General features: G+C 39.7%; 1 protein-coding gene across 2 annotated transcripts in view; it reads left to right on the forward strand.

Annotated features, from left to right (window-relative positions):
* The window catches only part of HGD (homogentisate 1,2-dioxygenase), a 101680-nt gene that overhangs the window by 27176 nt on the left and 58386 nt on the right, over nt 1–16118 (forward strand). For both annotated transcript variants that reach the window (XM_072613893.1, XM_072613892.1), the window contains one exon: nt 13838–13943. In XM_072613893.1, the coding sequence (XP_072469994.1) occupies nt 13838–13943 (106 nt within the window). The remainder of the gene's footprint in view (nt 1–13837; nt 13944–16118) is intronic.

A 16118-nucleotide genomic window follows, 5' to 3' on the forward strand; every position in this document is an offset into this window, starting at 1 on the left:
AGTTGAGTTTTGCCTGCCCAGCTGAGAGCAGGTGCTATAAGGACCAGCAGATGTCTTCCACCCATTCCTGGTTGTCATGTCCACTTATCAGATGCTTCAGCTTTCTGAAGTTATCTGGTATGCCAGCTCCAAGTCTGGACTGTGTTTGCCACACAATTATTTATCAAGACAATTGGATATCCTAAAGACAGCTACTGCCTCTGTAGCTAAGCATGACACTTTCCACTTCCCCTCAGACTGTGAATTTCATGTGCTTTACTTGGGCTCAAGCAGTCTCTGGATCAGGACAAGATTTTCTTGTCTGTGTCCCTCCAGGATCAGGGTCATATTGTAAGGTCCTGCTGGTCTATTGCTATATCTATATGTCTATGATAGGTGATATTGAAGGAGTAATGAGGTAATCATGTGTTAGCAATATCACTGGCAGGTGAAGCTTGGTTTTTTGACCATTTTCTGAGGTATAGTGATTGGATACCTGATTTTACTTAGTAAAGTGAAGGGAGCAAGGAGAACCAATAGATTCTCCTTGATAACATGGTTTGTGAACATGCAGGTACAATACTGCATTCACTCAGGGTGAGAGAGTTTATAGCAATCAAAATTCAGTTTGTGAGAGACCAGAAGCAAGAGATAGGATCCTTCCCTTGTCCAGGAAGAACTAAAGACAATTGTCTTTCCTCTGTCCTAATGTAAGTTCCCTGAGAGCAGCAAGATTTTTGCCTTTGTATTTTTAGCCTGAGCCTATAACACAGTGCTTGGCATTTAATATGACCAAGCAAAAGGATGAAGAGTCAGGGAGTGGTTAGGGACTAAGACAGCAGATGGGAGAGGTTAGAAATGTAGAGGTAACAAGATGCAAGGAGCTGAAATAGTCTGTGGTTAACCTAGAGTTAAAAGAAAACAAGACATCCAAAGAAGTTTGAGCTACCACATCCATCCAAGTCCTATCCTTCTAGAGTTCATCTCTCTCTTTCTCTGTCTCTCTCTTTATTTATCTCTGTTTCTGTCTCTCTATTTTTCTCTCTCCCTCCCTCCTTTTCCCTCTTCCTCTCTTTCTCCTCCCTCTCTCTTTTACTCTCTCTCTCTCTCTCTCCCTCTCTCTCCTCTGTTTCTCCTTGCCTCTTCTCCTCCCTACCCCCAACTTATCCACTGAACATATAATTCACTTCATTTGGAAAGAGAACTCCCAACGAGAGGATCCCTTCTATCACTGCAAGTTAATATTTAATCTTAAAGACTTGCCTGAGGCTCTGAGAGGTTAAACAATTTGCCCAGAGCACTCAGGACTTCTCCTGATTATCTATTATTTCTATCTATCATTTCTCTATCTCTCATGCAATACCATCTCTAGATCTTGGGTTTTCAGTGGATATGACAATATAGTAAAGACTCTGGTGGGTCTTGCTTATTTGGAAAGGATATGAGCCAAATTGGTCCTATTTGAGGACCAACCTGGTTAAATTTCCAGAGGCTTGTTATCAAGTTGACCATGTGGTGATGATTCTTCTGGTCACAGGAACTCTTGAAGATCATCTCCTGGACCATCCACTGAGACATACAGTTTTTTTTATCTGCAACAATGGAAGGAATATTTGAACTAACAAAATCTTAGCTCATTGAAGTTGAAGTCTAACAGAGTTTCTTACACATAGTAGGCACTTGATAAATGTAATATGAATTCAATTGAATTGAGGTACAGCATGAGGCAGGGCACTGAACTTGGAATCAAGTGGACCTGGGTTCAAATCCCACCTCAGTTACTTGTTTACTTGTTGTTTGACCCTGGGAAAATCACTTAATCTCTGTCTCAGTTTCCTCATTTTCAAAACGGAGGAACTAGCTCCTCAACGGCCCCTAGCATTCTTTCCAACCCAAATTCTATTCCTCTGATGAAATTCTATTCTAACCCACTCTCCTTGTTTGTCCAAATGAACTTTAAATGCGGATGCCTCCCTGCAACCTATGGATGGTATTTCCATTCCCCCAAAAGCAACAAGTTATATCTGAGCAGGGCATAGAAAGAAGGGACTTGGGACTCCGAAGATAAACTAAGCCTATTTTTTCAAGTGTGCTCAAGGCCAGCCCTGCCTAGTAGTTGTGTCTGATTCTATCAAGTCAATACCAAGATGAAACCATATATCAAAAGTGCAGAGACCAGATAAATGGCCCAGTCTAAATCAGATACTCTAAGATTGTCGTGAATAGGAATCTTGTTATTGAATCTTAAGCTATTCCCTCTGAAATTCCTTCATCCCCAGCTTGTAGGCCATTCCAAATATGTCCCTTGATCTCACACACACACACACACACACACACACACACACACACACACACACACACACTCTCACTCGCTCTTGGCGTTCTTCATCTTTTCCCACCTCTCCTCCCCAACTGCCCTGAATCTGTGATCCGCTGTCAAGTCTATGAGACAAATTTAATATCACTAAGGGCAAGGTCCTCCCTCACTCAGCAGAGTTGGCACAGTAATACAACAGAGATTGCCACTCATCTCAGGGCTGTACCCTTCCCATTCTCTGACATACAGTCTGACTCTTTTAGCAACAACATTTACAAAATTTAAGTTACAGTCTGACTCATGGTCCTCTTGTAAGCCTGGCATACTTCCATCCCTTACAAATCCTGACATGAAATAAGAAATGAGTATGGACAAGAAAGCCTTGCTACAGGTCATTTGGCTGTTTCACGTCTCCTATTTCTCAAAAGTGCATTAACCTTTTCACTCTTTCCAAATAAGCAGCTTTTTAGAATGTCATTGTTCTAGCAGAATGATTTATTGAATAAGTAGGTCACATTCAGTATCCTGGGCTTGCTGGGTGAACCAGAAGCACAGAATCATAGCAATGATGGCTCACATTTCTTTTTAGCATTTTAAGGTTTGCAAAACACTTTACATATATTATCTCATTTGATCCTCTCAGCCCCTTAAGAGAGGCACTATTATTATCTCCATTTTACAGATGAGACTGAAAGAGTTCAAGTGACCTGTCCAAGGTCACACATAAAGTAAGTGTTCACTGTACAATTTGCACTCAAGCCTTCTTGACTTCAAATCTACTCTGCCAAAGTTGCCTCATAATCAAAGAATCTCAGAGCAGGAGAGACTTTAAAGTTCGTCTAGTCCAATCCCTTTATCTTAAAGATGGAGAAACTGAGACTGAGAGAGGTAGAGTAAATTTCTTACAGTAAAATTGCAAGGGCCAAAGCACTATAAGATTTAGGGTGAATAAAAATTGTGTCTTACATATGTAATAGTAGTAAGTAAATGATGCTAATTGAAGCTAAAACTCCATTGAGACTTTGGGGCATCATTTCTAGCTACTGAAAGTTTGCAGAGTGCTTTATATAAATAATCTCACTTGAACCTCAGTAAAGCCACCATGAAATCAGTGCTTACCCCTACTAGGATACCCATTTGACAGATGAAGGAAAGAGGTTAAAGGTGCTTGGCCATGGTCACAAAGTTAGCAAATATTCCAGCAACTATTTCAAATCAGGGCTTCCTGAGTCGAGGCACACATTGCTCTCCACTGTGCCATGGTGGCTCTGTGCTAGGATATTTGACAGATAGCAGATAACTAGAGCTCTTTGATCTTTATATGGGATACCAGCGTTACCACCACCACCACCACCATCTCACACTTTTACCCTAGGCTGCTAGGTGGCACAGTGGATAGAGTACTAGACTGGGAGTCAGAAAGACTGAACTTCCAGTCTGGTCTCAGTCTCTTAATAATTGTGTGACCCTGAGCAAGTAATTTAACTGCTGCTTGTCTCAGTTTTCTCATCTGTAAAATAGGAATAATATTAATATCACCTATCTTCCTCTCTTTTTCCTCCTCTTTCTTCTTCTTCTCCTCTCTCTTCTGTCTCTTCTTCCTCCCCTTCCTCCTTTTCCTTTTCCTCCTCCATCTCCTTCTTCCTCCTTTTTCTCCTCTTTCCTCTCCTCCTCCTTCTTCCAACCACTCCCTCACTTTTGTATACTGCTCTACTGCTGCTGCTGCTGCTGCTACTACTACCACCTCACCTTTATAAAATACTTTATAGTTTACTAAGCACTGTTTTCACAATAGTCCTATGAAGTTAGTAGTGCTAGTAGATTATTCCCACTTTGCAGATGAAGAAACTGAGATTCAGATAGATTGAGCTGGAGTTCAAATTCAAATTCAGCTCTTCGTATTCCATTTCCCGAGCTCTTTCCAATTCTGTACCATTTGGTCAATGTCCATACTACTCTAATATGAAAAAAAACATATGAATTGAAGCAATAACAGTGATTATTATCAGAGCTATTATTAATAAAAATGGCAGCAAATGAGATGTCCTCATTTATTGTGGGTTATGCCAACAGACATAATAGTGTTGGCAAGTGTGCTCCACAATAATTAGCTTCAAAATGTGATAAACAGATGAATTAATATTTATAGTCATTATACAGATGAAACAAAAAAATGTTGGAAAGTAGCCACCATAAGAAATATGGAACTCACAACATAATGAGAACAATAATTTCTAGCCAACAGAGTAGATGTATTTTTATTAACCTAATAAAAGAACAGAAACTATTAAGATGAAGAACCTCAACTAACCTCGTGGAATGAATCATTTAAGACAGATGGCTTTTCTGGGTAGCTGAAGATAAATCTCAACCCACGTCAAGAAGCATTCATTAAATGCCTATTGTGTACCATGCACTGTGCTAAAGAGTGAGGATAAGGGGGGAAGGCAAAAATGATTTAATGAGGGAGACAGTATATAAGCAATTATATACCAATGTATGAATGTATAAATTGGATATAAAAGTAAAACATCAAAATCAGAGCCTTAAACATCAAAATTTTTAAATTTCAAGTATTTGAACGGAAGTTTCTTGAAAATGTATTATACACTTCTCTGTCTTCTTAAACAGAGGGTCATATACATAATTCAACCTCTTCTTGATGTTAGGACCTAGGATACTTCCTCTCTAGTCTATATTCATTAGAGCACCCTCTGCAGTGTTATACCCTCTCCTGCCAAGATCCTGGGATATTGACAAGCCACCCAGGGATATTTACAAGCTGAAGCATGTGAACTGGATGGTGAGGAGTCTGGAAATCATGTTATACATATATTTTCGAATAATATTTTCTTTTTCCTCAGTTATATGTAAAAACAAATTTTAACATTCATTTTTTTTAAATTTGAGTTCCAAATTCTCTTCCTCCTTCGCCTCCACCTTCCCTGAAACAATAGGCAATTTCATATTGGTTATGCAGAAATCATGTTATATGAGGAAGAGTTGAAGAAACTGTGAGGATTTCAGTGTGTATTTCAGAAAACTAAGATGGGAAACTTAACTGCCTGCAAACCTCTGAATCTCTGTCATGAGAACAGCAAATTAGCATTCTCTCTAGCTCTAATCCTAACTGGGACCAGTGGACAGAAGAGGGAGATTTCAATTTAGTTCGAGGAATAACTTTATAATGGTTAAAATTGTCTGAAAAAGGAATATGCTTACCAAATGGGATACTAGAAGGGCTCAAAAACGCTGAATTTCAAGGATAGTGTAGAAAGGTTTTAGGTACTGGACAAAGGGCTGAAGTGACAGATAAAGTTCCTCCCAGTCATAGATTCTATCATTATAAAAATCAGTTATTGCACTATACTGTTCTACTGAGGGATGTAAGATTATTTTCCTAAACACAAAGTTACCACCAAACTTCTGTGATTTTTGAGTTCTTATATCTAGTTTTTTTAGTTTTTCTGTTTTTTCTAGCTCTCACTCCTTCTTGTCGGGCTGTTAGCTCTCACCTCTTGCTATCAGTGGGTCTGCTTGTACGATTCTTTCTCTCTTGCCCTAATTTGCGAATTCTAAATTTCTGTGGCTTATTAGTGAGATAACTAAGCTTGTTAGAACTATGTATAAAAGAATAAACAGGCTCTGAGCAAGGGTTTTGAAACATTTTCCTATGAGAGTCAACTGCATGAGCTTCAGTCCATACACTTTCTGATACTGATTTTGGCTTTTTGGAGGCTTTTTTTTCCCTCTATAGTTCTTGGCTGTGTTTCATTTGGGTGAAGATACAGGCTAGTTGAGGTGTTATTGTAATAATATCAGTATTGTTACTGTGTTGAAAACCTACCCACATATTATTCCTAGTGTGGATAATTTGCATGTGAATAATAATAGCTAACATTTGTATAGTGCATGCTGTGTGCCAGGCACTGTGCTAACTGCTTTACAATTATTATCTCATTTGATCCTCACAATAACCCTGCAAGGTAGGTGCTATTATTATCCCCATTTTACAGATGAGGAAACGGAGGCAAATAGAGGTTAAAAATTTGTCCATGATTATGTAGCTAGCAAATGTTTGAAACCAGATTTGAACTCAGGTTTGCCTGACTCCACGTCCAGCACTGGATCCTCTGAGCCACCTAATTTAGCTCAGAAGGTATATGTCTAATGTACATGGTAGAGGAGTGGTGGAATATGAATTCTCTAGCTGAAGAGCTTTCCCAGGAAAATGGCAGGCACAGAACCATGCATGTGCACAGCAAATTGAGATAACTTAGTCTAAAATGATACCCTATTATTGGTACCCCATTAACAAAAAATTATAGCTTGATACTTGAATCACTTCACATTTAGTTTTGACCCAATTTTCACTTTAGACACTAACTCTCACGTGATCTGGCCTTTTAAATTCCATGATATATACTGGCTCTTGCTCTTGGTATGCTCACATTGTGATTCTGACTCTTCCTATGCAAGAAAAAATGCATATTTTTTTTTGTTCATTTATTTTTTTCAACATCTTCTTTTATAAGATTTTGAGTTCTAATTTTCCCTCTTCCCTCTACTCCCCACTTCACAAGATGGCATGAAATCTGATGTAGGTCATATGTGTGCAATCATGTTAAATATATTTCGACATTAGTCATGTTGTGATAGAAGAATGAAAACAAAAGAGAAAATCACGGGAAAGAAAACCCAAAAAACAACAACAAAAAGAGAAAATAGTCTGCTTTGATCTGCATTCAGATGCCACAGTTTTCTCTGGATGTGAATAGTGTTTTTCAACATGTGTCTTTTGAAACCATCTTAGACCGCTACATTGCTGAGAAGAGCTAAATCTATCATAGTTGATCACCACATAATGTTGCTGTTAATGTTATGCAGTGTTCTCCTCTCCTGGTTCTGCTCACGTCACTTAGCATCAGTTCATGTAAGTTTTTCCAGGTTTTTCTGAAGTCCTCCTACTACTCATTTCTTATAGCACAATAGTGTTCCATTAAATTCATATATCACATCTTATTCAGCCATTCCTCAATTGATGGACATCCCCTCAATTTCCAATTCTTTGCCACTACAAAAAGAGCTGCTATAAATATTTTTGCACATGTGGGTCCTTTCCCCTGTTTTATGATTTCTTTAGGATACAGTAATGATACTGGTAGACCTAGTAGTAGTATTGCTAGATCAAAGGGTATGCACAGTTTTATAACCTTTGAGTATAGTTCCAAATTGTTCTCCAGAATGGTTAAATTAATTCACAACTTCACCAGCAATGCATTAGTGTTCCAATTTCACCACATCTTCTTCAACAACAAATTCATAATCTTAAAGAATGAGCTTGAGTATGGTACTCCCCTCCTCAAGAAACCTCAGTGGCTACACATTACCTACCCCTAGAAGAAAATATAAATCCCTCTGTTTAGCATTTGAAGTCCTTCACAATTTGACTTCAGCCTACCTTTCCAGACTTACTATGAATTATTCTCCTTCATGGTAGCTAGGTGATGCAGTGGATAAAGTGGCGGGCCTACAGTCGGGAAGATTTGAATTCAAATCCAATCTCAGACACTCACTAGCTGTGTGACCCTGAGCAAGTCACTTAACTTCTGTCTGCCTTAGTTTCTTCAGCTATAAAATGAAGATAATAATAGCACTTGTCTATCAGGATTGTTGTAAGGATGAAATGAGATAATATTTGTAAAGTTTTTTTCTTAACACAGGGCACATAGGAGGTGCTTAATAAATGCTTATTTCTTTCCTTCCCCGTGTACTCTGCATTCCACGTGAACTGACTTACTAGTTGTTCCCGTCATATAACATCCCACCTCTTGCCTCTAGGTCTTTGTTTATAATGCTCTTCCTCCTCATTTTGATCTACCTCTTGGAATTTTTAGCACTCTTCAAGGGTCAGCTCAGGTGACACTTTTACCTGAAATACCCCTGATTTACTTTGCACATTTTTGCATTTGCGTATCTGTGTGTGCTTACATATCCCTTTCCATAGTGCTTTGCAAATGTTGTTGTTGTTCAGTCATTTCAGTCACGTCTGACTCTTTCATGACCTCATTTGGGGGTTTTCTTGGCAAAGATACTAGAGTAGTTTGCCATTTTCTTCTCCAGCTCATTTCACAGAGGAGGAAACTGAGGCAGAAAGGGTTAAATAACTTGCTAAGGGTCACCCATCTAGTAAGTATCTAGGGCCAGATTTGAACTCATGAAGATAAGTCTTCCTAGCTGGCACTCTATCCACTAAACCACTTAGCTGCACAAAACGGGCACTCATTAAGAATGAATGAATGAATAAATGAGGTAGTAGATGAATGAATGAATAGTTGTTACTCCTTCCCCATCCATTCCCTAACCCAGGTATAGCTCAATATGAATCTTGCTCAGTTACAACCATAAACTCTAGGCCTCTGTCATGGGGAGAAGTCAAAGAGAACAGTACATATGAAGTTAAGGTTGAAAAATGCAGTCTCTATTATACTCTGATTTATGGCAGCTTGGCTGTCCCTAAACCCATTTATTTGGTCTTAATGACTATCAAAATAATGGAGGAACTGGACTCAATATTTTGTTGCTCACATCACTCAGCAGTAATTACCAGTAGCCCAAGCCACAGTCTCTTCCAGAAAACTGGAAAGGAGCTGTCAGAGCTTCATTAAGAAGCTGGCGCTCTTCCCTGAAACAGAATTAAATCTCTGCTGAGCAGCCCAATGAGCTTTATGAACTGACTCAACTACTGCGTAAACCCAACCATGTTTCCCTTGTCTTTTTAACAATCCTCCAATGGGGAACGTTGAGAACCAAAGCTACTACAGAAACATCCTTATTGGGAAACCAGTCATAAACACAGATGGAGTGATATAATGTAAGGGAGCCAGGAAAGCCACTCCACCCTACATTTCTCTTCCAACAACCTAGAATTCCAATTAACTATAGGACAGCTTGGTGGCTCAGTGGATAGAGCACCAAGCCGAGAGTCAGGAAGAGCTGAGTTCAAATCTAGCCTCAGACACTTACTAGCTGTGTGACCCTGGCCAAATCACTTTACCCTGTTTGCCTCAGTTTCCTCATCTGTAAAATGAACTGGAGATGGAAATGGAAAACGACTCCAGTATCTTTGTCAAGAGAACTCCCCAAAAAGGGGTCACAAAGAGTCGGAAACAACTAACCAACCACAGTAATCACTGCAGTTAGACGGAATTCTTTATTCCTCTCTGAGCTCCATCCAGATTCTTCAGACATTTCCTACCATTCCACTTGTACAAGGAAGTCTGGGGCATAAAGAATATGCTAATGAGTGTCTGAGATTGGATTTGAATTCAAGTCTTGAATTGCATGTTTTTTATGCCTCAGATTTGCTTGTGCAAGAAATACAGTCTGCATCTTTGGCCCCTTCTTTTAATTGGTTGGTCTTTCCTAGAACCTCCATTTTAAGGAAAGTACTCAGGACAGCCACGTCTTTATTCCCCTTCAAGCTTCACTTCTGACTTTCTGGTTTTTCTCCACAATGACCCTCTCTAGTACCTTCTCCCCTTACACCTCCCTGTTTTTCTATTTCCTGTTATGCATCGTCTTCCTCCTTGAGGACAATAAGCATTAATTAAACATCTACTGTATAATAAACATTTATTAAGTACCTATGGGAGAATAAACATTTATTAAGCACTTCGTAATAAATAGAGCAGCTAGGTGGTAAAGTGCATAGAGTTCCTGGTCTGGAGTTAGGAAGACCTGAGTTCAAATTTGGCTTCAGATGCTCATTAGCTGTATGACCCTGGGCAAGCCACTTAACCCTGTTTGCCTTAGTTTCCTCATCTGTAAGATGATCTGGAGAAGGAAGTGGCAAACCACTCCAGTATCCTTGCCAAGAAAACCCCTAATGGGGTCACCAAGAGTCAGATACAACTGACAAATATCAAGAACAACAACATATAATAAACATCTTATTTAACACCTATTATATAATAAACATTTATTGAGCACCTGGCACCTCCAGGCCCTGAGCTAAGCATCTCCCTATATTTTATGGAACAGAAGAAGTTAGGTTATGCTCTTCTATAAGAAACCTTTCTCAGACCTCTGAGATTATCTCCAGTTTATCCTGTATGTATCTTAGTAGTACATAACTATATGCCCGTTGTCTCCCTAGTTAGAATCAATCAATCAAAAAACATTTATTAAGCACTTACCACGTGCTAGACACTGTACCAAGTACTAGGGATACAAAGAAGCAAAACCAGTTCCTGCCCTCAGGGAGTTTACAGTCTAGAGATTTCTGCTCTTATTTGTATTACCAGGATTTAGCAGAGAGCTGGGACATACACAGTAAGTGCTAGATAGAGTACCTCTTGGAGTGGAATTAGCAAATCTGATTAGCTCATTGTTATCTTTAGTCCCGAGGGAAGGAGATACAGGATGAGGAAGTGTGAGTGTGGGAGATTGAGCCACTGGGGAAGCAGGGGTGACCACGCTGTCAGTGGCTGCCAGGCCTAGGGGGATGCCATGCCTGGGCCTGGGTAGAATGCCTTCAAAGAGAAAAAGGGAAACAGGTTTCAACTTTTTCCCTCAAGCAAGAGTACGGCAACCATTTTGTTCTTTGGATATTGAAATACTGGCGTTTGTTAATGATTACTAAGTTCATCATTTTTTTTAGATGTTAAAGTTTAAGAACACTGCAGTGGATGCTGGGATCCAGGACACTGGTAGAATTGGGGAGGCAGTTGTTAACCCCTCCAAACTTCCAAACACCAGCCTGGACTATTGTCAGTACAGAAGCCACAGGCAGCTTCAGTGACCTTTGCCTCCAGGTGATTGGTCTGGGACTCCGACAGGGTCCATTGAGCAAGAAGAATGTCACAGCAGTTTTTAGCAATTTAGCAGAGTTCTCCAGACTGCTTTCAAGGTCCCAAGGAAACTCTTTGCCAACCTTTTTTAATTTCCTTACTGGCAGTCTTGACTAGCTTGTACTTTCCTGGTCTACATTTAGCAGCTTTGGAGACTGCTTTTTGAATATGTTTTTATTAAAGGGAATATTTATTTGACCCCTCAGGCTCTGAGGTATCTATCCTACCAGATGTGAAACCGCAACTAGAAAAATGGCACTTTTTAATGGCACTTTAAGAAAGAAATCCCAAAGAGTTGCAATAGGCTGTCCAGCTTGCAGGGTCTGTAGTCCAGCGGCAAGAGCACTGGGTCTGGAGCCAGAGGACTTGAACTCAGATTTCATCTCTAGAACAGCCTAAGTGTTTTGGAGCAAATCACTTCATCCACTGACCTTAACTTCCTCCTGTGTAAAATGGGGTGGCACAGGGGAAGCGTGAATTCAGAGATCTCCACGGTCCCTTCTGACTCAAAATCTATGATTCTATGATCCTCCTGAATTCAAGAAGGGAAGACCCCCTACTGCTTGTGGCTCAGGGTGTTTGATCCATTATAGCTGTAATTGTCCAAAAGTGATCCAGAAGTGTCATAGAATCTAGAAGCCTTGATCACCTAGTCTAACCCAAATCTAATGGAATGGAGGTCCAGGGAGGAAAAGGGATTTGCCTAAACTACCTAGTTCAGCAGCAGCTAGCAGGAGACTAGAGCTCAAATCTCTGAATCCAAGTCCAGTCAATCAATCAGCCAGTCAGTGACTCAATAGCATTTAATAGGTGCTTACTATGTACTAGACAATGGTTACACAGACAAAAAAAAAGAAAAAAACTAAAACAAACAGTACCTGCCCTCAAAGACCACACATACTCCACCATATTCCCACTGTCCTACTAACAAAGATCATAATTTGATTTTCCCTCTATGTACCAATGAGAAAGTGAGCTAGGTGGTGCAGTGGGTGGACCAGGAGTCAGAAAGCTTGGAGTTCCCACCTGGCCCCAGATACTTGCTAACTGTGATGATGATGATGATGATGATGATGATGATGATGATGATGAGGAGGAGGAGGAGGAGGAGGAGGAGGAGGAGGATTTCATTTCATTGTTATTAGTAGTAGTAGTAAGACAATTTCTGCATTTTGTTGGGATAATATCACCCACTTCCTAAGGTTGCCATGAGGATAAAATGAGATAATATTTGTAAAGCCCTTTCCGAATCTTAAAGTCCTATATAAATATGCATATGGGTATTCACTGAAGTCACTTTTAGCCTAAGTCTCAATTTCTTCATGTTTAAAATGGAGACAATAATACCTTGTAAAACCTATTTTATAGGGTTATGGTAAAGATCAAATAAGGTCATGTTCAGAAAGCATTTTTCACATTCTTAAGCACTGTGTAAATGTCAGTTTGTATTATTACTATTTAGTTCCAGAATATAACGAGTTCTGTCCCTTATTTTTTGTAATTTTTGTTGCAGCTTTGGAATACTGTCACCAGATACTCTACAAAGGATTTCCCCCTCCCTAGATTCCATTTACAGTGTTAGTTGGGAAGGATCATGGTGTCAAAAAAAATACCACAATCTGCATTCCAGGCATGAGTCCGCCAGAGACATTTTTAAAATTAATTTAACAAAATTCAAGCATTGTTCTGCTTGGAAAGAAATGTCCACATTGTCAGAGTCCCTCTGAATCCCCTCAGACATGTCAAAACATTTTAAAGTAACATTTATAGGAATCTTGAATGAGGAAAATGTCACAACATGATAAAACAGATTTGGGGGTTAACATTCTAATTCATCTGGTAGAATAATAGTCATTTAATCTTTCCAGAACTGTGCTTGGAGACAAATCATTCATGCCTCTTCGACCCCTGGCATCAAGGACTCTCCTGAAATAATTAAAGGGACCTCCTTCCTCTGATCAATACCTTAATACCTTTAGGAAAAGGAGGGAAAGGGTGCTGTCCTCAGCTGGGTCATAGCTCTGTTTAAGGGAAGGGGAAAGGCAAGGATATTAACTAGTGAAATCAGCAAGCATTTATTAAGTGCCGACTGTGTGTTGAGTACTGTGCCAGAGCAAGAGGAGATATTTTTAATTCTAAGTTTGGTTATCTCCCTTAATTCACTTTCCAGGGCTTTGACTTTTGCTCTTGACGTTTCTACCTACTTTCCTAAAAGAAAAAGGCCTGAGAGAAAGAGTTCTAGAGTAAAGCAATATTGATTTCTTAATATTTGAACTAAAACAGGCTTCTAATAGGCTTCCCAGATGATGTCACAAAATTATAAGATTTAGAACTGGAAGGAACATTAAAACTCAATAAGTTCATTTTGCAGATGAGAAAACTGAGGCACAAAGGAGTTAAAGCATGTTGAGCAATTCTTTACCTCTTGTCCTGTCTTCTGATGTCTTGCCAACTCATACATCAGCCATTTCACTGCACTAATCAGTGCCCAAACACTTTGCAACATTTGGCAGGGGTAGGGGAGGGAGGCCAAAGAGAAAGAGAGGGAAAGTCAGTGACCACCATGGAACCAAAAGTGGCCACAGGAAATTCTTTTGTTGCTTCTCCTAGCTGGGTGTGTGTACTTTTGGACATGACTGCTTCATTCATGACATTTCCTAAATCTTTCACCTTCTCTTTTCTTCCACAGCTGGCTGTACAGAATTCTACCTTCCGTCGTTCACAAGCCTTTTGAACCCATCGACCAAGGCCATCTTACTCACAATTGGGACGAAGTAGAGCCAGACCCCAACCAGGTAACTCAGTCATGTCAATAAAGGCACACGATGTACATAGGGGATAGGCACTGGACCTCTAAATTAACCGACAGAAGGAAATTCCCTCTACCAATGCAAATTGGCACCTTCACTGCAGGATCTGCATCTAAGTCTTCTTGGCTTTGAAGCTAGCCCTCTAGTCATGATGCATCTCTACCTTTCTGTATTTTGTACAAGGGGGCCTAAAATAAGCCAGGCCTGGGATTGAAAGAAAGTACACACATGATCAGCAGAGCTGAAATTTGAGTTTGGAGTAGACTCTGTGCAAATGAATCCAAATGGACACAGTTTGTATTCTCCTAGCTTAAAAATACAGAGCATAGGAAAGAATGTGCATCAACTCAGTTAAAATTTTGCAAGTCAATAAAAATTTTTGCAGGTTCCTGACCCTCCTTACAACAAAATATAGGCAACCTATCCAGTAATGGGACCTAGGCCTATGATTTCTTTGGTACAAGTTGCTCCCCAAAGAGGGGCCTCCTTCTACTAGTACAAGTGGGCATCTTCTCTGCTAGTCATAGGCCTACAGAGATGTGTGAAGCTCTGAGAGGTTACCTAGGGTCCTTCAGTCAGTATATTCTGAGGCAGGACTTGTCCCCAGCTATTCCTGTCTTGTACCCAGTTCCTTACCAGAAAAGCCATGCTGACCCTGGCCTCATCACTATTCCTCAAACAAGACACCCCCCAAGCTGGGCTTTCTCACTGACTGTCTCCCATGCATGGCATGCTCCCCCTCTTCATCTCAGCCTCCCTGTTTCTCTGGCTTCCTTCAAGTCCCAGTTAAAATCCCACCTGCTACAGGACACCTTTCCTAATCCCTCTTAATTTGAATGCCTTCCCTCTGTTCATTGTTTCCAGTTTATCCTCTATATAATTTGTCCATAGATAATTATTTGCATGGAATGCCTCCCATTGGATCGTGAGCTTCTGAAGAGCAGGGCTTAGCCCAGTACCTGGCCTGGTGCATATTTGGTGCTTGATAAATATTTAATGACTAACACTTCTGAAAATATTCCTCAGGAATAGGGATGAAAAGATCCCAGATTCTGATGATCACCAGAGAGTATCATGTTGTCCCAACTGGATTCTGGGAAGTATGGTTATTCTCAGGGTATTAGTTTCTTTCCATAGCTAGGATCCTTCATCCTTTCCTCCAGCCTCCCTTAAGGAGTGATCTAATTTGTAAACTATTATCCTCTGCTGGGTAACTAAGAGACCATATCTAGTGATGTAACTGAACCAGATGTTTTTTTCCCCCGTCATGAGCCCAGTGTCTTTGCCCAAAATGTAATAAAAAAATTAATAATGGCTAACATTTATATCATGCTTACTATGTGCTAGGCACTGTGCTAAGAACCTTATCATTATTCAAATATCAGTTGATACTCACAATAACTCTAAAGTAGGTGCTGTTGTCATTCCCATTTTATAAACAAGGAAACTGAGGCCAGCAGAGATCGTGACATAATATGCCATATACTCCTAGTGACCTTAAAGGAAGCTTTGGATCATACCTATTTCCCTTGATCTAATCTGGTTTTTTATAACTTTTTTTATATCTTTATATTTTTTTGTCTTTATCTTAAATTTTTTTACATTGATATTTTTGTTTTTACCTCTTCTTCATTTCTGAATGTATCCTTTTTCTTCTTCTTCCACTCAGTGAGCTGTCCTTTATTTAAAAAAAAAATAGATTTTTTTTTTAAAAAAAGAGAAAATGAGCAGTTCAGAAAAACTATTCAACATATCAATCATGTGTGACAGGACATGCAAGACTTCTCCTCTTAGGCCCTCACCTCTGCAAAGATAGGAGAAGGAGACATTTCCACAGACCTTCTCCAGGGCCATTTTATTTCTCATTTCTCTTCCGACTTTTTGATCACCTTCCATATGTTAGCAAGCCACCAATTAAATTTCCTTTCCAAGAGTTTTCCTGTTCTCTTGTACTTCTCATAGTCATAAGCGTGTATCTAGGTAATTGTTCTGTGCAATCCACTTTTGTTAAAGTTGTTGTTCAAGTCATTTCACTCATGTCCTATTCTTTGTGACGTCATTTTGGGGTTTTCTTGGCAAAGATACTGGAATGGTTTGCCATTTTCTTCTCCAGCTCATTTTGCAGATGAAGAAATTGAGGCAAACAGGGTTAAGTGACCT

The sequence above is a fragment of the Notamacropus eugenii genome, chromosome 5 (genome assembly GCF_028372415.1).
Source record: "Notamacropus eugenii isolate mMacEug1 chromosome 5, mMacEug1.pri_v2, whole genome shotgun sequence".
NCBI lineage: Eukaryota > Metazoa > Chordata > Mammalia > Diprotodontia > Macropodidae > Notamacropus > Notamacropus eugenii.